Source organism: Anoplopoma fimbria, chromosome 20, assembly GCF_027596085.1.
Source record: "Anoplopoma fimbria isolate UVic2021 breed Golden Eagle Sablefish chromosome 20, Afim_UVic_2022, whole genome shotgun sequence".
NCBI classification, from domain to species: Eukaryota; Metazoa; Chordata; class Actinopteri; order Perciformes; family Anoplopomatidae; genus Anoplopoma; species Anoplopoma fimbria.
This window is the reverse complement of record NC_072468.1, coordinates 16,678,306-16,704,753: the sequence shown is the minus strand read 5'-3', so window position 1 is coordinate 16,704,753 and position 26,448 is coordinate 16,678,306. Positions and strand designations below refer to the sequence as shown.

Here is a 26,448-nt window from a genome sequence, read left to right as displayed (position 1 = left end):
TCCGCTGTGTGCAGTGATCGAGGTCATTGTGTGATGATGACCGAATGTTAATCTGGGGAGTTAAGATGGTGCTGGCTGGTTAAAACTCCGCATAACTCTTTTTCTAAGTAAGACAATTCTCAGAACATTGAGAAGTATGCAATCCAGACTAATTTGATTATTTAAATTAGACCAAGCTTTAGTACTTTTTACAGAGTTCTGCTACATCTTTAGAATTATACCCATTCGGTTACACAATCTAGATTCAGTAAATGGGTGCACTGTCATGGTGGCTCTCTGCCTAATTATTATATAGAAACATCTTTCACCTATTTAGAAAGTCAGTTTCAATATAATGGACAACCACAGAGCTCATTTAACATCACGCTGAACTTGCCTCAATGAACTTTAACTTTCTCCAAGGTACTGTCTATTACTAAACTATAAGTGTTGTCCTAGATTGCATTACAGTTAGTAGAGATTTTAGTTCAACTTTAGGGAAAAAATCCCATATTCATGGTGCCCTCTGCTACTGCAAAGATCACCAGTCCCCAGAGATCTCGCCAAATTACTGCACTTGTGGCCACATCTCTGGGGACATATCATGACTGCATCAGCTGCTTTCACACAATCTGCCGAATAGCACAACTGAGTAATGCTATTTGCAGATACTCCCATTTAAAATGCAGCACAAACAATGGATTGTAAATTACCAAATCAATTTCTAAAATGTGTGTATGACTTAAATATCGCGCAAATGCACTTAACATCCTTTTGGAAGTTGAAAGATTGGGCTTTCGTAGAGGTTAATGTTGTAGCACCATTGTTCCAGACTTTAAGGGGAGCCTTGGCATTAACGTGTGTCATAATTTGTCATATTTTGAAAAATGCCCTATGCTGAAATCAAAGCGTTTAAAATGTTGTGAGTAAAAGGACAAAACCATGGTGCTGTTGAAAGCAATATTGGTCTACCGATATTGTATCTCACAAGGAAATTTCATAAATTGCTGTTACATAGTTTATCTCACCTCTTTTTGAAAGTCTTAAATACTAAAATGGCTTGACCGGACAGAGAAAACCCCCCCAGCTCTTTCACTTCTGGAATAAAAAAATCCTAAACTAAATGGGGCATGACGTTTAAAGGATGTGGGCGTTTACCAACTCGGCAGGTCTAGTCAAATATGCTGTCGAGTTGTATTATGGGAGGTGTAGGATCCAGGATTTTTTTTAGCTTGACCCATAAAAGGGACTAAATGCAGATATCTTGTCTTCTGTGTCATTGATTTTGGCCTTTTTTTTTTTTAATCAGTCACTCTCATGTCCCCTCACTTTAGGAAAGTGCAACACTAAATTGCTGGAGTATCCTGTAACACCATTAGCTATAACATTGGGGCTTGCTGCCTTGGATGCTATGCATTGGTTAAATAATTTATTTTGACTTATAGTTACCTCAAAACTATCAACAATAATAAAGATATCATGCTGGGTTGACTGAGGCTTTATAATACAAATCAAGTCTCACAAAATGGAACCATGAGCACCTTTTCAAAGAGAATCGGCTAGAGGAGAAACAGCTGTCATTTTATAATCCTTAACTTTTGTCCGTCCTCTGTACTCATGCATGTGCCTCTCAGAAAATTCCCTCAGCAAACTCTTTCTTCCCAAATGAAACTCATGCAGGCCAACTACCTAGAGCACATCCTGTAAAAATAAAGAAAAATAGCGAAAGAACATCCTTTAAAATTGACAATACATGTTTATTGTATATGTGTTCGTCTCTCATTATAATCTAACTGTGTTTTCTTTCAGTTCACACAACTTACAAAAACAAAAAAGGATTAAAGTCTAAATCATCAGGGCAAATCAAGCTCTCTGGCCACCTCATCTGCTCAGTACTCTCTCTGTCAGTGCTTCACTGTCCCCCAACAATAACATATTTAGATGTTTGATCCTTTGTTCTCCAGTTCTGCATATCCAGATTTAAGGTCAAATTCGCTAGATGTTAATGCAATTCTTGAAATTTCCAAATATACAGTAAAATGGAGGAAAAGCACGTTTGAGCATCCTTTTGGTTTAGGAGCATTAATTATGTAAAGAAGCATATCCTATTCTCAAGTCCAATATGAGGCCAACACCCACTCTACAAAACTAAATCCATAAGTTACAGAAGCGATTTGAACAGTTTCATAAATAGCATACCAAAAGGTTTCAAACTGCGTCACCTCTGTCAAATGCTTTTCAGAATAAAATAAATACAACACAAATGCTACAAATAACATTATAATAAAATACATTTCTAATCAAAAGTGCTGCTTTTACGACCTCTTGTGCAGATAAATTCAAACAGCACTTACCGGTTGTTGAAAATGTTCTCCCATTAATTCAGCGCGAGGTGACGACATCAGTTTACTTTCAGTCCCTTCTTCAACAGAGTTAAACTGGTGGTCTATAAAAAAAAAAAAAAAAAAAAAAAAAAAACACGGATTAGAAACAGGGCTCGCGCTGTCCCTTGCTATCGGTCCTGGCAACTTTCCGCGAGCCCTCAGGTGGTGGATGAGCGCGCACACGTTGCGATGCTATCTGTCCCCAATCAAAGGCACGCGCCTCTGTGGACTGCGAGAGTGACCTTGTGACAACATCCTGTGTGATTCATCAAGGTTAAATTACAGTTTAGATGTGTAATACACATGGATTATTTATCCCGGATTAGCCTACTGATTTTGTTTATTTAAAAAAACTCACATACTGAATCAACCAGTTTACACAGATTGCTAACTAAAGGGTATTTTTTTTAAACTTAAAAAATTAACAATTATTTAATATCCGTAGCATAAATGTTTTTCAAATTATAAATGTCTTGCAAAAATGTATTATCAATGATTACTTTCCCTTCATACAGAATAATATACCTTTTTATACCCTTTTATTAACCTGTTATCAGTGTTGTCTGTGCACTTTTAAATGTCATGTTAAAGTTCTTATTGACTGAATTTTCACATGAGATTACTGTAACGTGATAACAAAATTTGGATCTGACTGTTTTAAAACTGCTGCAATGAAAAATGCTTTTATTTGTATTGATAAATACTGATGTCTATATATTAAGGAGATTTATGGAGGTCTTTGTGTCTTTGTCAGAGAGAGATATTGTGACATTATTCAAGGTTTGGCCAAAAAATGCCAATAAAGCTGAATTGAATTTCAATGTAAATTTGAAGGGCAGACGGACAGAAACAGAAAGAGACGAGGAAAGTTGGAGAAACAAAGTGTCCAGTGCCCATGTACTATGATTACTGAGTTTGTGTGTGTGAGTGTGTGTGTGTTTGTGTGGGAGAGAGAGACAGAGCAACAGTGTGTGTTTGCTAAAACTTAATCTGATTTAATCTCAGTCAAGGCGCCCAAGAAGTGACCTATGATGTCATGAGCTCTGTCATTCTATGGAAATAAAGATCAGATTGAAGATGACCGAGGAAAAATCCCAACATAATGCAGCAGCCACAACATTCAGCTGGATCCAACAACATAAGCATGTAAACATTCCTGTGCATTAGTGGTGTGGAAAAAATAAACATGACTGTAGTAGATGATCTATATCTGCACTGTCTGCCGTTTTAAATTTCTGTGAAAACACAAATTGTAATTGACCTCATGGAAAACTGAACGGGAAGAGGGGGCAGAGAGAAAGTGACGTGGGGAGGCACAATTATGTCAGATGTTTATCAATGATCAGCCAGAGGTTTTGAAAGAGCTATCAGAATATTATTGATGAAGATTACATTTAGAGGAGTAGAACGTATACGTAATCAATCACTCAATGGTCCCTTCTGTCTGATCTGGTAAAATCAGACATGGGACAAACTGTATCTACAAATGCTTTCCTGGTATGATTTTGTTGCAGAGAATCAAGTATGAACCTGAATATCACTTATTTCGGTTTTTCCAATCATGGGTAATGGGGTTGCCCCTGCAAGGGACTTTGTTGTATGTTCCTCTCCATCTCAAATCAAATAAGACCAGCAGCACTCGTTTGTAACTGCTCAACAGTGAGCCGACATTTCCACTATTTAGCTGCAACCATGGGCTTCTTTCACAGAGTGGCATTGACAATTAATCATTTAATATTCAACAGTAATTTGGGAACTTGATTTGATGTTACCTTGACTTTGTTTTTATAGTTAAGAGGCAATATCTGTAGAGTGGTGGCAGAGTGAGGAGGTGGATCATCCTTATTTTGAACACACCGGGTTCAAGACTGTGTGTGTCCCATGCTGAAGCATTGCACATTAGTCCATTATTAGTATTAATGGATGAGTATGTGGGGATGCAATACTGATCCTGAGCCACCAGTGGGCAGATAGAAACAATTTTTGGCAACCATCAGTGAGCCTGCAGTTAAACATCCTCCGTTAGGGACTTGAACGTTTTCATTCTAAACTGGTGATTAGCTCATCCGAGTGCAGGTTGACCAGGGGCTACACACCTGGTCCCCGAAGGCCTAATTACAAGCCAAAATCAGCAGCTGTGCAGACACTAAAAGAAGCATTACTTCACACCTTTGGGTGTTTTACGACTTGACTAGATGCTAAACAGAGATGACAAGAGAAAAAAAAATACCTGCTTACACATTTGGTTTTATAGAAATGCCTTTTAGCATTAATGATGTAAAGTGTAATTTCACATTTGTCTGTTTCTATTACACATATTCCTAATAAATCATGGAAAGGGCATTACTAAACTATTCTGCTTGGAAGGCAAGAGTATATTTCCCTGCTGGCTGCAATGATGACGCTCCATGTGTAGCCTGTAAAAGGCTGATCTGATTTTTGCAGACGGAGCAGCAAAGTCGGGCTCAGTGTGTCGTAACAGGTTCCAGATTTTGTCATGGTCACACAAGGCCCTAATAAAATGCTCTGTGATTTCAGGGGTAAGCGCATATTGGTTCAATGTGTGGCGTCTGCCCTTTGCAGACTTACTTCAGGGGCCAACACAGAAGAACAATCCCCTGCACTTCAGACGAGGCGTCGGGAGACTTTTCTCACTAAAAACTAGATATCAAGCTCAAACTGTGTACGCATGTAAACGGGGCCATTAGACCTAAATCGTGATCAGTTGTCATTAAATGGCTGCATGTAACTATTACCTTTATTATCGATTAATCTACTGACTATTTACTTAATTCATTATTTGATCAACATTCTCAAAGTTCCCAGAGGCCATGGTGACATCTTTAAATGTCATCTTTTTCCTACCAGCAATCCAAAGATATTCAGTTTACCTTCATTTGAAATTATGAAACAAGAACACATTTACATTTATAGAGAAGCTGGAAATGTATCTATGCTATTTTTGCTTTAAAATTTATAAAAAATAATGTATAGATTATCTAAATAGCACATTATTTTACTGTCCATCAACTGTCAGTCATTTAAGCTCTTGTATTTGCTATCCTCTAAAAACACATCTTACTTAGGACTTATTCAAAAGGCAGATGGAGGCATGAAAAATGTTTAAATGCACTTGTTTCAAGACAATGTAAGTAAAGGACATGAAGAAGGATTTGAGGTAAATCTCGGTGTACAACCGCGCTAAATCTCAGGGTGTACTGACACAGTACAGACTCTTGGCTTGGAGCTGGGGGGGGGGGATCAATAACTCATCACAAGTTGCGAATCAGCCTGGTCCAACAACCATTTGTCACAAACAAGAAAATGTCCGCCCATTTAATCAAGACAGCGATACTGAGGACGAAATGGGTGAGCTAATTAATGAAATGAATGAAGAAAGCAAGGACGGCCGGGAGAAGGTTAGGGAGCTGTTAATGTTTACGTGTCAGGGCGTTTGTCAAACTGTGACTACCCACTGATTGGACGTGTTACAGCCCCTTCATTTCGGTGGGCTGCATAAATAGATGAAGACATATAGAATAATAAAGAATGTTTTTTCAAAGGAATGCGAGTGTGATCTCAAGCTCCATTTTGTTTTCACATGCTCAACCTCTTGTGAACTCCCAGTAGCAACAAAGACACCTCAGGGACGCTTTGGCCTCATGACATCCTGAAACTGGAGGGTCAGAAACCCAGAATATAATATGTGGCAGAAAACATTTCTATGTGCCAGGCACACAGTTAATGTAATGAAATGTCAGTGAGGATAGACTCCAGTGTAATCCATTCACTGTCATGTTCTGTAACAGGCTTCCCCTGTGATACTGCAGCTGCTGCTATGTATACAATTAAGATTAATCAATTAATTGATTAGCTGATTAACAAAAAAAAAAATCTGCAACAACTTTAATTACAGATTAAGTCATTTTCCAACCTGAAATACTAAACATTCCCTCATAACAGTGTATCCAATACTTCAGGTATTTGTGTTTTGTCAAAGTAAACTGAATATTTTGAGGTTTTGGACCGTTTGAGGAATAAAACAAGCAATTTAAAGACGTCACCTTGGGCTTTAGGAAAATGGGAATTTTTATTTTCTCACATTTGATATAATAATATAGTTTGGCCATATAATAATATGGCCAAACAAATAATCACTGGCCACCTGCAAATATTAATAATAGTTATTCTTGTATATGAAAAAAGTTATAGTCAGTCGTCATATAGTCCGATTTGAAAAATGACTCAACAGAAATTTTTTATTGTACTGCACTTGAAGACAGACTATTGCCAGGAAAACAACCTTAAATGCAAACAAAAAATATCGAATTAATTAATTAAATATAATAATAATCTTAAAATTGCAATACAGTTTGTATGTACATAGTCCACCCCTTTGTTTACAGGTATAATCACCAACCCAGTCCTCATTTTAAAAGCTTCATTCATAATCAGCACAGGAGAGCGAATGAGTAATTTTTCCTCACCTTCATCTTCACATATATATTTGCATACTAACGATGGAAGCAGGATAATTAATAGGGGAAACACACGCTGCAGGTCAAAGCACTAGAACAAAGCCCATAGCTGAGGTAAATGTAATTAGAAATTATATAAAGTGTCTGCACAGGCTGAGATTGATGTGTTTTGACAAAGACAAATAAACAGCACAGTACTCAGTCTCCTTCCCCCCTCCTGCCTTTTTCCATGTTTGCATGTTGAAGTTACGCAATATCTGTTTTGAAATGTCACACTTCGTAACGTTTCTTGCTCCATTTTTTTTCTATTTCTATGTAAATTTAAGACCCACAGCACCTGATAACACCTCATTCAAACTTTTTTATTATGCCACCTTGGCACCCATATCTCCTTCTCCATTTCCATCTAATAAGATGTTATACCTGTCCGTGTCCTTGTCAGAGGGAGTCTGGGCTTCTCATGCCTCCATGCCCCCCACCCCTTCTATTTTGGCATGCCTGTGCCAGGTATTTGTTCAAATTCCTCACACCCCGTGGGGATAGCTATGTCCCCCCCATCCACCCGTCCCTCTCTCATCTTTACAGCCTGTCTCTGTCTATCTTATGTACGCCAGCACATGTATGAAGCAGCCAACGTGGACACGAGGCATACAGCCTACACATTTTACTGGCTAGTCACAACTAAATCATTTCCAAGTTGTTCGGCCTCTTGAAGCTGGCAAACCACAGCTGTGGGTCCTCCGAAGGCCGGGCCAAAAACAACCCGGTGGATAACAGGCAACTGTGAGTTGCTTTTGATAACTGCTGAAAGACCTGTTTATTCTGTGGTGTTCTCGGAGCTTAAAATCAGGCCACTTATTAGATCTACCAGTTAAACTTTTCCCTGACATGGAAAAATGTTGATACGGGCAAGGATACTGGATAATTAATTTCCTCTATAATTTAAACACCAAATCATCGTATAAATCCCTTGAGGGGTTTTGAGGCGCCTTGTGTTTGAACATGAGCTGATGTGGTATTGACATTGGGTCAGAGTTGAAGTGCATTAGTTATTGCAGTGCGTCATGAAATGACAGCAAAGACCGATAATATGCTGGCTCGGTACGTTTGTCTCTTTGTCCTTCCCACAGAGAGTCTAAACTCTTCAGAGTCAAATTGAATCTTAGAGGAAGACTAAACTGTAGTTTTATACTGACATTTTTCAGGTATCAGGCAGAAAACAAGATCTAATTGCACACATGGTCGTGCCAAAGACAATCTGACATGGCTTTTTATTGACTGTTCTGTTAAGTGAGTAACCCCATGACCTTTTGGTTGCAGAAGTGACTTCTTAACCACTAATCCAATATATACTGTTCCTATAGCTTATTCTCTGTTTATTGAAGAAGTAGATTAAAGAAAACACTGAGTCCAAAGGGAACCACGGATCACTTGTCATTCTTTTACTAATGGGACCATCCAGGTCTTAACCTTTGTAACACATCTGTATCCACTAAAGTACTTTTATCAAGGGTCATGGTGATGTCATGGTCAATGCAGTATTTTGTTTTTAGTGTCTTTGTTGGCATCGTAACAACCAGGTTTACAGGAAAGACTAAAATAGAGGTCAGTCATAAAGATAGGAAATAATAATCGAATTATGTATTTAAGTTTATCTTCTTCACTACATTCTTTAGTTAGATAAAGTATAAAACAAAGAATATTACCATCCCTTTTACTGAATAAATCCAGGTTTTATAAATCCATCACAATTAATTGGTAGCTTTCAAAACTGAATGTATTGGCCATATCTTAGACTTATACAGCACCCTATTTTTTGCCAAAATCTGAAGTTACGATACCATTTATGGTCAGATTCTTGATTTTCTTGGAAAGTATTTGCAGCAAGTTCAATGTGATTTATATCTGGCTCAAAGTTATTGAAACCATTAGAGACGCATCAAAAGCGTGATCAAACTTACTGTAAAAAAACCCAGACGTGGCTATAAAATATAACAATTTAAAAAATACATACTAATAATAGGTGTATTAAAAAAAATACTAAACTCGTGCTGCTGTGGGTTGAGCAGTGTTCATGATTTAAAGTTAGTGAAATGGGCTGACTGTAATTACCATAAAGTGATTGTTTTTAATGTTTCTCTTCCTTGATTATATATTATTTTCATGACAAGTAGATTTCAACACAAACCCCATTCGAAAAGGATATTAACTGTTGGACAGTGAAATGTATGATTAGGAAAGACATTTCTATATATTCTGTTGCTGTTCGGTTTCACATGAATGGAAAACTGTGGGCTCCCAGGACCACAGTTCAGGCCAACAGCACTTCATATTAATATTCAGTAGCATGCAGGAGAAGCCCCCTCACTCAGCATCCCATCCCTCCCACTTTCCACTCACACACACACACACACACACACACACACACACACACACACACACACACACACACACACACACACACACACACACTCCTCTCCCGTGGACTCAGACACATCAAAGACTGCAGTGAGCAGGACAGACAGCAGAGAAGTTTGGAGGCAGATTATTGCCACATATATTCCTCCATTTGAGGAGAATTAATCCTAATCTCGTGTTTGAAGTATTCAGAGGGATATTTCAAAATGGGAACGGAGTTTTTTCACGATAGAAATCCATGGAATATTATTTTTTCAATGCCTGGGATTAAACTGTTTTAAGGTAGGCCTACATTTTAAAAACAGAAATCTGGCGAATTATTCACTGATTAATATTTTATGTACGATTGGATCTATAGAAATGATGTGTGGGTTATTGGCCTAAAGGCCCTTTGGCACGTTTTTCTTTAATGCTGATTAGGGCCAAACACAGCAACAGTACAGGATACAACGTTTTATTCAATAGTTTTACATCAGTAGGAAACCAATATTCTCTCTCATGAGAATTATGAGAATCTTGTTTTATATGTTTTGACAGTGCGCCGTTAGGAAAGTGTGTGTTGTGTTATGGTGAATTTGCCTGTTTACGGATTTATTTAGCGTTTGGGTTGTAGGCCTTATTTATTGAGACATTATTACTTAAATGCATTGAGACATTTGCATTCAACAGATTCAATTGGATTTGGTGGAATGAATCTAATAAAAGGTCCCGTCATGAATAGGCTATGACACAGCTGTTATGTAAATGGTGCCGGTGAGGTATGGAGGGTTCGGCTGCTGCTCCACAGATCAACGGATCAACGGCAGCTCTTAACCCGGGGCAGCCAGCGGGGTCACCATGTGTCAAACAGGCCGTTTCTGTCGGCCACCCCGCGTCTGCTTTGATGTCTCTTTAGATTACATGTCTTGGGAAGATCATCAGTCTTGGTCAAAAAGTATCACGCCTGTCTCACGACTGACAAAGTAATATCACAAAAGCATCGTAACATATATTGCACGTTCTTCTTCTGGGGTTGCAAACTCTCTAAAAGTTCAGTTTATGTTTTAAAATTAAAATATATAAAGTCAAACAGTCCAGTTCGCCTCTTTTGCGCAATAAACTGACCCCGCTTTTTTACGCACCGGTCCACGTCCAAACCACCAATGCGCAAAATCGCACAACAGAGATCTAAACTAAACTTGACAATTTGCATTTCGTTTGCGAGAAAAAAAACACCTTTTTTTGTGACCCAATTAGCCTAATTGTTGTCCAAATGCTGACCTTAAGAAGGATCAGGCTTTGGAGGTTTCTAGATTTACAGCCGGCAGAAGGAACCCTCCTACTCTGAAATCCAATTATTTTACTAAAACCACGACAGCCCTTCCTGGTTCCCAGTGAAACTATAAAACTGTAAACGCTGTGCCAACCAGAGCAGGTTTTCAGCTAAAACATAAACCATCCTGGTTTTGCTGACATTTTCATTTCTACTGCATGTTTATATGACTTTATTGACTTTATCTGGTGTCATGATTCACATAAATCACTCTGCAGCACCCTCAGAGATCCAAATCAGTTTCAGCTTTGTTGTCCTTAAACCTTGAGTCAAACAAATAAGAGCTCCAGAAACCAGGGAATATATTGTACAGTATTGATAAAAACTAACAAAATATATTTTTGTTCTCCTCTCCACCAGTTTCTTCCTCTGGATCCAACCGACTTCCCTCCTCTTCATCTGGTCATCTTCAACTTTGCATCAAAAGACCATCTAACATTTACTGGCTGCATTCCTTGAAACATTCGAGACGTTTTATAATTTTACATTATGGATCTCTCAGGTTCTTTGCCTCCACCGTCCCCGTACACCTTCCCTATTATTTCCAACTTCTCCATGCCCTCCACCTCTCCCTCCCTCTCTCCATCACCCAGCTTGGCGTCCACAGCTCTCTTCTGCTCCCTCCTCTCCCTCCTCTCCTTGCTGGGCATCACAGGAAACCTGTACACTATGGGCCTCCTTCTGAGGCGCAGGAGAAGTAGGAGAAGACGTGGAGCAGGACCAACCTGCTGCCTAATGAGAGTACCTGTACCGTCCTGTCTCGCCAACTCCTCCTCCCCTTCCTCCTCCCCCATCTCCTCTTCCTCCCCCTCCTCCTCTCTTCACCTCCAGGTGCTCAGCCTTGCTTTTGCTGATCTGCTCTACCTTTTCACTGCTCCCTTCATCGTGTACGACAGCCTGGCGTCCGGCTGGGCCTTCGGGGAGCCCGGCTGCCGTCTCCTCCTGAGCCTGGACCTCCTCACCATGCACGCCTCCATCTTCACTCTCACTGCCATGAGTCTGGACCGCTTCCGGGCTGTGGCCCATCCCCTGCACACCTCCTCCTCCAACTCCTCGGGCCTGCTGCGTGTAGGCCTGGCCTGGGGGCTGGCTGTGGCTCTTAGTCTGCCCATGATGATCACACTGCACCTGGAGGATGGGGAGAACCAGGAGGGCCAGCTGTGTGTGCCTGCGTGGGACGAGCAGAGCTCCAAGGCCTATATGAGCATTCTCTTCTGCACCAGCATTCTTGGTCCTGGGCTGGCCATTGGAGCCCTTTATGCTACTCTGGGCCGGCTTTACTGGGTGTCTCAGACCAGGCCAGCCTGGGCCAGTGGGAGCAGCACTGCTTGTCCTCCTCGCGCCCCCAAACCCAAAGTCCTGCTCCTCATCCTGGGTATTGTCCTGGCATTCTGGGCCTGCTTCCTCCCTTTCTGGATCTGGCAGCTGCTGCCTCTCTACCAGCCTGACATGCTGCGGACGGTGCCAGTAGGGACGCAGGTGACAGTGAATCGGATCCTCACAGGGCTGACGTACGGAAACTCCTGTGTGAATCCGTTCTTCTACACACTATTGACTGGAAAACGAAGACGCAACCGGCAGACGCTGACATCAGCAAATCAGCTCAGCCGTAAGAGCAGTCCGATGCAGTAGTGTGTGTGTCTCCAACAGTAGAGACAAAAATGTGAGTGTGTACATACATGTGTGACAAGGTACTGTAAGTAAATGCTTTACGAGTTCAATGATAGGCACCAAAGACCATTGATGTATCCTGAGCCTACAAACTAAGGAAATACTAAGCAAATGATAGCACTTTGAACTTCCTGTTAGGAGACAATCAAAAAGGCAATCTCTGTAAGATGTGTCACATAATTTATGCTCCATCGGAAAACCTTTTCCAAACTTTGCTGGTCATATCAAATAACATGTCTCTTTAATTGCTGTAGTAACCAAGTTTACATATTGATTATTTGATTTTAAATATATATTTGCAGCTATGGTAAAGTAATATAATGGCTACTAAAGTAATTACTTGTGCAACATCATTTACACAAATCAACAGATTTAATAACAGAGAGGAATAGTTTATTTAGTCAACAGTAAACCTGAACTGTATACAGTAATATTAGAAGTTTATGCTTTATGTTGTGCATGCACACGCATTTTCAGTAAAACCCTTGTTGTTTTCAGAGAACTATCAAAGAAAATGTTTGTTTTTGAACAACTGGCTGTAACTGGTCAGGACCTTGTTGGGACATTTTTCTGGGACATTGTTTGTTGACTTAATGATTTATGTTTGAGTGGGTCAACAGTGTTTTATTTGCCTCCCCTGAACCCGGACATATCTAAAAAAAATATGTTTTTTTTTTTTTTTAAATCATGACCTGCATGTTGGGTTTGAAAATGTACTTATTATTTTTGAGTCATGCAATGCTTTGCATGGCCTCAACTTGTGTTGATTGTAACTGATGTTTATAATAATGCATAATATATAGCCTTGAATAAAGAGTATGCTTTCTGTAATTCAGTGTGTGATTGGATCTTTGAGAGAAAAGGAGGAGAAAGAGAGACATCAACTTAATGTTTGGTGTTCAACAAAAACAGACATGAAAAAGAAGAAAAACCTGAAAAACAACAATTCTGAAGTGAGGCGGAAAAAGATGGAGAAGGCGATGTAAAAGATGAGGTATGCGAAAAAAGAAAAGAAAAAGTCTTTGTATTAATACTTTTGTTTGTGTGTCTGTGTCAGCATGTCAGTGACTCTGGAAGGTCTTCCCCATTCTTGTGTATACACTCGCTGGCTGGTGTTTCTGTGTCTCCCTGTAGCAATGGCCCGTCTGTCTGTATGTCTCAAAGGCTGCACTGTGCTGTATCGCAAACCCTGCTGCTCTTTGACGCAGATGAGCAAATATTGTTGTTTGACAGAAAGGAGTACGGATGAGGATGGAATGGTGGGACAAAAGGGGGCGGGTGGTATCATAGGAACAGATTCAATGGTACATCCTAAACTCCTCGAGGCCTAGGGGTTTAGGATGCTGGCCATGTGATTGTAAAAGCCAAGGTTCGAGTCCTTTAGGGGACCTTTGTTAAACGTTATCTCCCATCTCTCTTCCCTTATTTGTCCAATTTGTTACTTGTTTGCTCTATACTGCATTCTTCTATTTAAGATATAAACAATGCATTAAAAAGAAGAGCATGAATTTAGAATAACTAGGAAACCTGCAGAAAATTTAACCAAAGTAAAGCCTCAAGATAAAATGTTATCAAAGACTTCAGTTTGTCATAAACTAATCAATCACATCTTCCAGAAATCCAACTCAGATCAATAATGGCTCAGTGTAACTTACAGTAGATGTTATGGCTTGTAATTCACATTAAATTCAGTTTACACAGGCTCACTTTCTAAAGCTTACAGCATATCTTCATCTGTGATGGATGTACACATTTCCTTAAAAAGAGTATGCACCTCCTTATGAATAAAGAAACAAAGGGCGTAAATTGGTCAAATTGTAAGGTGAAGATTGTTTTCCTTTGTGTAAATTAAAACATATTCATTTTAAACACAATACAAAACCTGCGACAACAATGTAAAAATAAATCAAATGCTGTAAATCATTAATGCAAAAGATTGCACAATGTATTCATACTCATGACAGCAAAAAAGGCATTTCAATCTACACATTAGAAAAAGCAATACTGTCCTCTAAGGGAAGAAATTCTGAATAATAACCCAGACCTCCAGAAGTAATTTTGAGACAGAGCAGGTAAAGAGTTGGCAGTGATCCGTTAAACATTTTTATTTCATCACTGCGTAATGGTGTTTTTCTTTGTCCACCCAAATCACACAGAAGAACCATTAAGCTCTTTTTACGGTGATTAACTGTGTTTTGACTTGACATGCAATAACTTCTGTGAGTTCATAATCCTCAACTAATGGATAATTTAAGTGATTCCATATTAAATGCAATGTAAAATTAGACTTGAATTATGTGAGTGGAGTTAACTTAAAGCGGTGGTTTATTTATTTTCACATTAAGCGCATAGAAACAATAGCTGAGGAGAGGAAAACCTGAGGGCTGCAGGGCAAGCTGCTTTGGTAATACCAACAGGTTGAGGAGACACATACCAAAAGCATTTGTCAAGGCAGCTTGTGTGTTTCTCTGCACTGTGATGCCATTATTTCTGAGGCTGTGGAGCCCTTCTATAGAATATGCTGCTTACCATGTGTTTCCATTTACCTGTCCCCGCTACCTCTGAGCATAACGTTCCCACTGCAGTTATTATCCGGAGCCCTGTGCGGTCACACCACAGGGGGCGCTTCTGTTGTGAAGTTAATGCAATAGCCATCCAACTCTCACAGACAACTGAGGCCCTCTCAGCACATTCGTCCATTTAGATGGAATTTCTTATAGACAAAGAGCCAGCTGCGTATACGTTTGAAATCGTGAGCCCTCATATGAGAATTGGCGATTTTTGGACCCCTGGGTCGTACCAAAATGACAGAAGATGGAGGGTGTAGCTTGTGTAAAGATGAAACCTTTCCAAAAAAGACACTGAGCAACGGATATTAAAGCACAGAAAGCTTGTTGTTCAGTTTTCTGAGTCTGCATAGTGGACAAGTTTTGGGGTGTCTGCGTATTCTAAAACTCGACATATCAGATGATTAAGTCCCCCCTCCGAACGGCAGGGATGACTGAGTGTTTGATAAACTTCAAATATGTGGTGTTTGGTCAACCCAACCAAATGGATGGAAAATATTGTCTCAGTTGGCAGGCTGGTAAATCTATAAACTTTTTGCCGTTTGTGATGGCAGTTGCCAGCACCGACCGACTCGCTCCAATCATAACTTTCGTCTTTCTTTGCAAAAGACGCTTTTTTATTTCATCCGGAGAATGCAGTCAGTGTCCTCCTCCTCTTTAGAAAGACAAGGACAAATATTTTCCTTTAGGAGGGTCACTCTGTTCTACCTGAAGATATCATAAATCCAGCACATGTCCATTTCCTGGAACCACCAAGCATCTTTCCATCCCAGCGACCCCTCGCCCCGCCTCTCGGCCTCTCCTCTTGACCAGTGTCTGAGGCTGCTGCAGGTGCCCCTCCCCTGGGCAGCCCGCTCAGGAAAGCACCTCGCTGTGCAGACGAGACGAACCCGCAGCCCGGGCCAAGTTCACGCTGTGAGGTGTATAAGAGGCTCTCATTCTCTCCAGACATACACAAAAAAAGATTCCCTTCGCACTCCTCCTCTGCCTGCCCTCTAAAATTCAATCTTCCCATCTGTTTTCCCTCTCTCAATCACTTTTTGTCCCCTCCACACTTTCTGTCGTGCCTGCCGTCTCATTCCTCTGCGTGGCCTCACCTTATGTGGCGATAATGATTATATGTTTTATTACAAGTTTTTGCATTATGAATAACAAAATCTCTCAAGAGGAACTCAAATGTCCCAGAACTAACTCCGTCATCTTAACACACTTCCTACTTTCAACATCCGTAACATCAGCTTATATCAAACAAATCCAAGCTTTACGATACCAGCAAATGTATCAACACGGTATTAAAAAAAACACGTTTGTAATTGCTGGTTTGACAGCAAACACTGAAACCCAGGAGCTCACAGTGTTTCTTTGTTCAACCCATGGTAACCCCACCATGAGGTGCCCCCCTCTCCACCACGTCCCTCTGACTTCACACCTCTGTGTCAGCCGCCAGGATCAGGCAAGACCCAGGCTTGCTTGGCTTGAAGGCCGGAGGTTAAATCAACCAACATACACATTACGGTTCACACTTGGGCTCTTACTAGGAAAGACAGTAAATATGGCACGTCTGCCCCTCTCGCTCCTTCTCGTTCTCCCTGTGTTTCACCGCCTCGCTGTGCACGTCTGCCTCCTCCTCCTCGCTGCCAGTAAACAGTCATCCCTGTCAACTCAGGCGTCAAAGCTCCCCTGACCTCTGACCTTCTGACACTTCACGCATCTGAACCCCATGGTTTGTGCATGCAGGAAGGTCATGGCTGAGGAGGGACATTATGCATTTTACATAACACTGCTCAATATCAGAACCCAAGCCTGTTTAGAGTAAGAGAGAACGATAAATCGTTAAGTCAATAGGCAAAAAGTTATTTCCATCGGATTTTTTACACTATTTAGATGCAGTTCTTCAAATGTGAAAATTTGCAGCTTTTTTGAGTCTTGTGTTATCAAAAATGTGATCAAGTTCTGGACTTTTGGTCAGACAAAGCAAGACAAAGGAACATTAGGAAAATGCTAATCGCCTTTTTTTCACTATTTTCTGACATTTCAAATCAAGAGCATAATCTGCAGATTAATCGGTAATCTGAAAATAATGTTTTTTATTTAATATGCCCCATTATGTATATAAATACTAAAAGACTAGGGTCATGACTTCCCAAAAGACTACCTGCTTGTTGTGCCAAATGTGCGAAGGAATGTTTGCTTTGAACGATTTCTTTCAGTCTTGAAGTTAAAAAAAAAGCAAGTTATGGCTTTAAGAATAAACTGGTTTGTTAAGATGTAACATGAATACCACTTCCTTATGTGAGAGTGCAGGTGGAAGAGTGAACAGTATGGTGTTCAGAATTAGAGCACCACCTGCAGGTGAAATATAAGAACTAAACTTCATACTTGAAACTTAGATTCCAGTTCAGACATAGTTGACAACAGTTTGTTGACATTTCTCCCGTTCTGTTTCTCTGCATTAACAATAAAGAATAAATTGACTTTTATTTTTTAAACAAACATTACTTAATATGTTTTGCATATGTGTACAAGTAACCAAACACAGAAGGAGGACGGTACCCATAGATAGACTTGTCTTAACATTAAATTCACTGATCGGATATCTACCAATTGTCCAGGCTCATGATTATATGCTGAGTCTTTCCTTATTTTGGTGTGCAGCACCATCACAAATCAAACCGACATCAACTGAATTAATATTTTTTTCTTGACATTAATGTGGACTGTGTCTGAACTTTCACAGTTACTCTTTTTGAGTTTGTCTCTGCCTTTACTCAGCTCAGGATTCATCACGTTTGTACAAAGTTAGTGTTTTGGGTCACTATTGTCGTGGTACAAATATAATACTGTGTACTTGAACATTTTTAAAAGCCGCTGCTCGTAACAGCTTTAGTGGCTGCACGTGTTCCTCGCTACACAACATGTTCTTCCTCTTGTCTCTTTGCACTGGCTGAACTTCCAGCTCAGGTGGCCCAGTAACTGACCCATCCCAGTAACGGAGACACCTCCCATCTCTCACCACTGCAGAACAAACTCTCTTCACCCAGTAAAGAGCAAACATCCTGAAAAGAAATATGACTTAATTCCACTATGAATACTGAGCTATATACGTGTGCCGTTTATGACGAAGCGTTTCACAGCACAATCTAGAGATACATTGAGTATGTGACAAATAAAAAAAACTTGTAAGCCCTTGTATGAATAGAGAAGAGTGATGGTAATATTAATTCAAAGTCCTGGTCCACTGCTGTACTGTAACTTTATTACAGATCAAAAAATCTACTTTTAATAGAAAAAATTATGTAACTCTTTAAAATGTGTGTTAAAAGGTACTGAGCAGTTTTTTGAAAGAAAAGAAAAGTGCAACTAGTTAATTTTCTTGCACACCTTAAAGTCTCAGTTTTAGGGTGCGTAGGATCAAAAACTCCTGACTTGAAAAGCAAACTAAAGAATCCTGCGAACCTGCACTGAAAGGTGAAAAATGAAAAAAACAAATTAAGTTAAAGTTGATGACACTTGCTGAACAATAATAATATCTCCACAGATGTCAAATCAAATTTCCTAATTAACAAATGTATAAATTCACAAATGGCAGCTTAATTTCTGTACTAAAAACAATTCATTACTTCCGCTCTTAAATTAGTAAACTTAAAAACAACTCCAGTCCTAATAGACGAGTGTGAACAAAGCCAGTGCTGTGATTGAAAACTAATACAGAGCCTTTTTAAACAAGACATTTCCTCTTACGTACACATGACAGACCTGGATCCTAATCAAAGGTTTTGCAGGCTGTTGTCAACACCCTGCAACGCGGAACAAAAGAAATCCAACTAATGGCGTTGGTTGTTCAATCTATTGATTCATGTCGCCCCCACACGGCGTTCTCACCTTCCACAGTAACCTGCACCTCCTGGCCATGTTTCTGAGCTCCTGGGTGGTCAGAAACTCAACACCTGTACCTGAGTACAGAGTGACTGTGAGGCATGATGCTGTGTTCTGTCTCAGCACATGATGCTGCATGTTGCGTTATGGCCTTTGGGGCCGGCGTCACTATACTGTAATTCTACAGCAAGGACAACTTACAAAAAAGTTAAATTAGAAGGGTTAAGAGGTTTGTAATCTATTTGCAAAAGGGATGGTGACCATGTTTCCAGCATACGATGAAGATGTCATGAAATATATTTGCTTTATTGGAATTTGACAATTTTGCCCAGGAAATATTTGTTTTTCTTTAGTTTGATTTTTGGGTGTTGTAACTAATTAAATGAGCTAAAATTGCAACAAATACATCTATTTTTCCCGTCAGTAAACATGCTTTTTGTGATTACTCTATGAGAATGGTTGAGAAAGACATTAAGGTGAGCTATTTAGAGAGATGTTCTTTTTTAAATCCTGTATGATATGGCACATTTGTAAATACAGTGGGTAACATTTTATTCATAAGGATTGCTGTAAAACCCTTAAATGCAGGGCATCATAAAATCAAAATTAAGGCTTATTTGGCTAAATTCTATCTTGCATTTGTTTTCATTTAAAAACTGACGCAAGTACAAACAAAATCCTCACACTTGTTTCTAAAAGCTACACAACATATTCATCCGTACACTTTTTTTACAACACAATTAAGAAATAGTAAACATACCTTGGACCGTCACGATGCATGTCCCTCGGCTAAAGGCTTCTTCCTCCACTGGAAACTTTGATGCCTCCTCCGGGGGAACTCGCCAAGGGTGGCGAGGAAGTGATGAAAGGTGGGACAGGTGAGGCCGCAGCGCCATACCTGAGCCCTCCCCGATGCCCGGTGGAGATAGAGGCTGCTATCTGGCGCCCCCTGGTGGCTCCATCGATGCCCGGTAGATCTGTACGCGGCTATCTGGCGCCCCCTGGTGGTTACACCGCGAACAGACAGAATTAACCGGAGACGGAAGCAGTGCGGTTCGGAGCAGAGGCTAGCAGCCAGCACAGCCCACTGTTCAGAGCTCAGGGGAGGATTTACGCCTTTATTATAACACTTGGAGGAACATTTCCATTTGACAAGACATTGATGTCATATTGTGGAACCCAAAACGGCGGGTGAGCGTGTGAAACACGGGCTGTTTTTGTATTTGACTCGCCGTTCAGGAGCTTTCTGTTAGCCGGCTAGCTAACGGATGTTAGCCTTTTTATGTAATCATGGCGCTGGTTCATCCTGGTTATTCTGCAGTCACACGTAGTAACATGTTATATGATGCATATGAGAACAATGCTTCTGTATGCACGATTACAATAAGGCTCAATATCAAGTGAGACCATAAAAACAAGGCTAATTTCCAAGACGTCTACAGCCAATGGTGTCTTCTGGTAGTTCAGGCTATAGATATAGGATCAAAGTTAACTTTCTTGTCCTTATTCATTATACTAATCTCTATTCTTCTGCCCTCCAAGCCGCCGCAGCAAATGGGACCAGCCCGGCCCTGGCTCCGGTGGGATGGGGGAGTCTGAGTCTGCACCCACCGGGGCTCTGGATGCTGCAGCCGCGGTGGCCGCCAAGATCAATGCCATGCTGGTGGCTAAAGGCAAACTCAAACCCTCACAGATAGGCATCCCGGGGCCTCCTGACAAGGTAATAAGGAGCATGATTATTATATGCCTGGTTAGTCTCTTATGCAAGAATATTTCATAACAAAACCAGCTCTGATGCAGGACCATTATTATAAGTTGGTAAGGGTGGGCAATGTGTGTATAGTGTAAGATTGTACTCATTTATCCAGCAGAAGTTTTCTATGCTTTTTAATACACATTGGTTGAAATATCTGTTTGAACTAAGCCTGCGTGGCAAATCAAATTTATTTAATATTTAATCACAAAATATACATTTCTTCATCCCTTGATTCCCTTCTCATCTCAGGCTGTAGGTGTTGGGAAGCCTCCCATGTCGGCAAAGGCCAAAGATGACCTGGTCGTGGCTGAGGTGGAGATCAACGACGTACCGATCACCTGTCGGAATCTGTTGACACGTGGGCAAACGCAGGATGAGGTCGGTAGCAAGATGGATGTCCTCATATTTCACAGAATGGAGTTTAATCAGTAGCCTTGTGGAGTATTTTTATTGACATATCTCACTCGTTTGTCTGCAGATCAGTAAAGTGAGCGGTGCTGCGGTTTCAACCAGAGGGCGTTACATGGCAGCAGAGGAGAAGGGAAAAGCGCTTCCAGGGTGACCTCTCTCGCCTCTCATTTTCAGATACTGATCATAGTTGACTTGGTGCTTTAGTTATTATATGTTAACACATCCTTTCTGCTCTTTCCTTTCAGGGATCGACCTCTGTATCTGCATGTCCAAGGACAGACTAGAGAGCTCGTCGACAGTCCGTGCTTTTTCAGACTTTTTAAAAATGAATACATTTCTTCATATATATCATGTGATTTAGACTGATGGTTTTCTTTTTCCCCTCGTTCTCCAGGGGCAGTTAATAGAATAAAGGAGATCATCACCAACGGTGTGGTGAAGGCTGCGACTGCCTCATCATCTTCATCACCTTTCTCCCCCAGTGGGGCTTCAGTCACAGTTTACCAGCAGCATAACCAACCTCCTCCCTCACTGCCCCCCATGAACCACCACAAACCACACTTTCAGTCCGGAGTAAGACGGTTTCCATTGGCTTTTTACATCTCATGAACTAAGATTATACTACAATAAGAAAGCTCTGTTTACATTCTTAAAGTGTTGCTGATAAAGCAGACAATGTTTGTACTTACCTAAATTATGGTTGTATTATTGCAATTATGTTTCTTATATCTTTCCTTCTATAGATGCATTACGTACAAGATAAACTCTTTGTGGGCCTGGAGCACGCTATCCCGGGGTTTGTGGTCAAAGAGCGGGTGGAGGGCCCCGGCTGTTCATACCTGCAGCACATCCAGGCTGAGACTGGGGCCAAAGTCTTCCTTAGAGGAAAAGGATCAGGCTGTTTAGAGCCTGCCTCTGGAAGAGAGGCCTTTGAACCCATGTACATCTACATCAGGTGGGTGTTTTGTTCTATAAATTAAAAAAAAGAGTAAGAACCGCTGCTTCACAGAGATTATTCCTGCTTGTGTAATAATGTGAATTAGCCACAAAGGAATTTTTGTCTGTTCTCTCTCCAGTCATCCTAAACCAGAAGGACTTGCCGCAGCAAAAACCTTGTGTGAGAACCTGCTTCAGACAGTGAGTCATATCCTCCTACTGTGAAATGTTAAACCACAATACTTTGTCTAGGTCTGTGCTTTTTCTATTCCAACTACTATTGACATTAATTCCAAGTTACACAACTCCAAATGTGTGCTTTGTTGGCGTATACGGCCATTGTTGAAGGTTTGGAGGAAGAGCTTGATCACTGACCACCACCGGCAGCTCGCAGTACAGCGCAGTCATTACAACTGCTTTGAAATTTGGCATGAAACCCCCACACATATCAAAGCATATTTCCCAGGGATGTACATTAACTTGGTACAATATATTCTTGACTAATCAGATTATTAGCCGTTAATTATAAATGAATCATTAATATTGCTAGTGGACACCACCTACATTCCAAATAGTGTTACTCTGTCAGACAAAATCCTTGATACCAACCGGCTGTGTCAAGTCAGTCTGAAAAAATATAAAGAAAATCTTGCACTTCCTTGTGGCATGACTGGCATCAATGATCTGAGCTTTTACAGCTGTGCCATTGAGATAAAAACCTAGTGGTAAACATCAGTTACAAAACTGTAGATAGTTGTGTAAGTTGAGACCACAAGTTTGAGTTGTATTTTCTTTAGACACAGCTCCCTGCAGAATATAAGAAAAAGGTAAAAACTCAAAGGGAGTTTGTTTCTAACAGGAGAGATCGAGGAATGGCATTTGATAATTAATGGTTCTAATTATTATACAGCAGGTTTATACAATATTCTAACATACTGTCAAGTTACATTTTTGTTTTTGCTATTTGATTTTATTACCTTCAATAGTACATTTTCATATTTTAGTTCCTTGAACCACCAACAAGCCTTATTTACAATGATTCTCCCTCTCTAGGTCCATGCAGAGTATTCTCGCTTCCTCAATCAAATGAGCTCAATGATGCCAATACAACAAGGTACAATAATGCTGGTTGTCTCTCTGGGGTTTAGATTTATCACTTTATTTGTCAACACAACTGATTGTAGAAGTCATTGGAAGAGCCTGACTTGAGCTGTTTCTCACCCCTTCCTTCTCCAGGCTTTGCACAGCCTCCAGTGGTGAACGGGATGCTTCCACAGCCTCCTTACTACCCGCCTGCTGGATTCCAGCCCAGCTACGCCATGCCCGTACCACCACCTCAACCACAACCTGTCTCTCTACCTTACACTGTCCCACCTCCTATACACCCTGCAGCACCCGTGGGTGTGCCTCCTCAGTACTCCCTCCCCCCTGCCCCCGTCCCTGCTCTCATCCACACCCTCGCTCCAACGCCAGCTCCTGTCCCTGCCCCAGGCAACATGCCACAGGTAGGACCGAGCCGTCAAAACCACATGTGTATAGCATGCAAAGCCATAATACTTACTACATGTCCTTCCGTCCCTGCAGACTCTTCCTCCTGTACCTTTTCCTTCATCAGCTGCAGCGCCGCCAAAAGCTCAGACTCCTGCCGCTCCAGTCAACCCACCACAGAAAAGACGCTTCACAGAGGAGGTCCCAGACGAGAGGAACAGCGGCCTGCTCGGATACCAGGTGATAAACGTCTCTTCCACCATTGCAACCCCTCATCATTCTGCTGGTTTTTATTTTTCACCCTGCTTTTTCCCCCCCTGAGTACAGTGTGTGACGAGTTATTCAGTTTCATCAGCCAATCGTATCCAATCTGTGTCTATAGCTGCTCTAATACTCCCCTCTCTTTATCTACTACCATTTCATCCTTCCTTTCTTCAAATGTTTTAGGTACATTTGTTAAGATGGCATGGCCTGCTGTTTCTTGTTGTTGTTATTCACTTACAGTTTACCTTTGTCTTTCTACTGGTAAAAAGGAGTTTCAGAAAAGGTGTATTTAATACCAATAAGCTTAAGTATCTTTCATAGTTGCTGGGGAAATTGTCAGTAATCAGACTTGTGGTAAGCTATTCAAAAGGTCAGTTTTTTCACTTTGGTGCTGATATAGTTTTAAATATAAAGTCATATTAGCTAGTGTTAGGACAGGGTTTAGTAGAGGATGTCTGCTAATCGGGCCTGTGTGTTTTTCTGCTCATAGCATGGACCCATTCATATGACTAATTTAGGTGCAGGCTTCCCAGTGGTCAGCCCAGAGGCTACAGGACCCCCACCTCAGAGTTCCTCTGGCCCGCCGAGTGAGAGGGACAGGTACACAGAGTTTTGTTACATTTGTTAAATTAAATATTAATAGCGTAAAAGGGCCAGTAGGCAAAGTTAACTCACCCAGTTTCTCTCTGTTCCTACAGTAGGCAGCTAATGCCTCCACCTGTGCTGCCTGTGAATGGAGTGAGACCCAAGATGGAGGAGAGAAGGGCACCGCAAGGCCCCGTGGGTAAGGGCATTAACCTGTGGACTGACAAATCCCTGCCCAAATCCAAATCTGCAGTTCCTGACTGTGGACTTAGCCCTTTTAAAAGCTCAGCCTGGATCTATTCATAGTCGTGTAATGTAGAGCGTCAAAGTGTAAAATATAAATCCTCCCTTGGGCCCTAGACTGTCTAAATTTCAGTGGTTTACATAAAGGCCAATCAGATGTATCAAGACACAAAGTTGGTCCAAAAAGTTTGTGTTTCATTAGATTTGAGTAATTCAGTTTTTGTGGCAGAGTAGATAAGTACTCACACCCACTTAGCTTCAAACTTGGCCTTACGCTTCCTGGGATTCTTTCAGGATTCTGCTGCTGTGACTATAAATCCCCAGATAGTGAGGCGGATCTATGACGCAACAGTTTTTTGTTTTTTTTTTGCATTTTTCTGTCGTTTGTAAAAAAAGTCATATAAATCGAGTCCACCTTACCGTCCCGTTCTGATGACATCATCAGTCGGGTTGTCTCTTGTTTGTTTGCTTTCCTCACTAACGAGAATCTCTCCTGTTTTTGTGTTTCTCTTTTTCTCTGTGTTTTTCTTCTCTTCCATGTGTCTCTGGGGTGATGCTGGATTCTGATTGGGGGTGGGGCACGACTCGTCCTGTGACGCTGTCCTCCCGCTCGATTGGACGGCCATAACACTGTCGCTCCCCACCAACCAATGGCTGCTTTCAAACGGCTGCCCCCTCTCCTCTACTCTTATTACAAACTATGATTTGAATCTATTAACTACTTGTTTCTCCCAAAATGTGTTACGTATAATTAACTTGAACCTGTCCTATTTGAAACATGTTGCTGTTGTTTTTTTGTGTTCTCTCTCTCTCTCTCCATATTTCTCTCCCTTTCTCCCCAAATGTCCCTCTTCTTCTTTTTGTCTGCATGTTTCTCATTTTCTTCTTTCAGAGCCCTCAGCAAAGAGATTGAAAACTGGTTTAGTGGCGTACACTGGCGACTCCTCAGATGAAGAGGAAGACCACTCAACCTCCAAAGCCTCAGGGCCAGGTAACCCTGGGGCAGTTCCCCCCACCTCCACCTCCTCAGGCTGGACACAGGGCTATCGCTGCCCTCCTCCACCACCCCCTCGGGCTAAAACACAGCCACAGCAGCAGCCTATGCCTTTCTGGATGGCACCCTAACACAGGAGATATCCAAACTCCCTCAGTGCTTTGTGCCGAGTCTTACAAGATTATCACCCAAACTGAGCCTGTGTTTTTCCATCACATGGATGACTCTAAACAGCTACATGTTGGTTGCAGCATAATATCAGTGCTTCGGTCCAAATGGACATACTTTTGTTTTGGAAAAACTATTGTTTGTTTCTTTTGGTGCACATATTATAGTTTTAAGATGAACATTTGCAGGACTGATACTCAAGCTATTTTTGTGGATGTATAGACGGTCAGATGAGCGACATTCTGCCTCCATTTTTTATTTTGAATGGTTTGAAAACAGATGCCAGGTGTTTGAATATTGTGTCAATATCACAAGGCAATGCTCACTGACCACTTTTCATTTTAACCCTAGTACAGCTTTTTGTACTTTGTCCCCTTTCCTTTCCTTTTTCCCTGTCCAAGTCAGTGACACCATCCTTTCCTATTCTGATCTTTTTGTACAGAACATATTGGACTAATATGTAGTAAACATTCTGGATTTATTTCAGGCTTTTATGAAATAAATAAACATAATTTATTGCAGTGTTTGCACTCGTGATTCTCCCTGTATTTTAAATCTGTTTTGCTATATTTCATCACAAACCAAGTCGGTCACACCTGCGGATTAGCTGTCAACAGTTCTGCCTGCCAAAATAAATAGTGGATTGGGTGACCACCTTCTTGCAAAATATATAATAATAGACTACTCATTCTCTCATGGAAACTTTTGAAAAACATGCTGCCTGTGAAGGTTTTTTTAATGATGATAAATTAAAATGTTGAAATAAGTCTAATTTATAGCAGTTTGCATTTTTTATCAGCACAGAAATATTTTCATATTTAAAACTATAAAAAGATATATTGTCCACAATGCCGCAAAACACAATGAGCTATCATTACTGTTATGAAGGATTGAATGCTGAAATGGACACCTGCTGGG

At 40.8% G+C, this 26,448-nt stretch overlaps 2 protein-coding genes across 6 annotated transcripts; both read left to right on the top strand.

Moving 5' to 3' along the window:
- Positions 1-11,060: 11,060 nt before the first annotated feature.
- uts2r3 (urotensin-2 receptor 3) lies at positions 11,061-12,203 on the top strand. Its single transcript, XM_054622393.1, has one exon. It carries the CDS (start codon positions 11,061-11,063, stop codon positions 12,201-12,203), a length of 1,143 nt encoding a protein of 380 aa, XP_054478368.1.
- A 7,522-nt stretch (positions 12,204-19,725) lies between these two features.
- khdc4 (KH domain containing 4, pre-mRNA splicing factor) lies at positions 19,726-26,440 on the top strand. 5 transcript variants are annotated; one of them, XR_008531967.1, is made up of 14 exons: positions 19,726-19,876; positions 20,228-20,405; positions 20,691-20,819; positions 20,920-20,999; positions 21,098-21,150; positions 21,247-21,425; positions 21,596-21,807; positions 21,929-21,989; positions 22,842-22,902; positions 23,025-23,293; positions 23,373-23,516; positions 24,059-24,140; positions 24,239-24,324; positions 25,261-25,274. XR_008531967.1 is itself a non-coding variant. In XM_054620872.1 (14 exons), the coding sequence occupies exons 1-14, from the start codon at positions 19,848-19,850 to the stop codon at positions 25,491-25,493; spliced, it is 1,815 nt and encodes a 604-aa protein (XP_054476847.1). In that variant the 5' UTR covers positions 19,726-19,847; the 3' UTR covers positions 25,494-26,440. The 5 variants fall into 5 exon arrangements, 4 of the variants coding, with proteins under 4 accessions (XP_054476847.1, XP_054476845.1, XP_054476849.1 ...); XM_054620872.1 differs by having other exon boundaries at positions 24,220-24,324; positions 25,261-26,440; XM_054620870.1 differs by having other exon boundaries at positions 24,031-24,140; positions 25,261-26,438.
- The last annotated feature ends 8 nt before the right edge of the window (positions 26,441-26,448 follow it).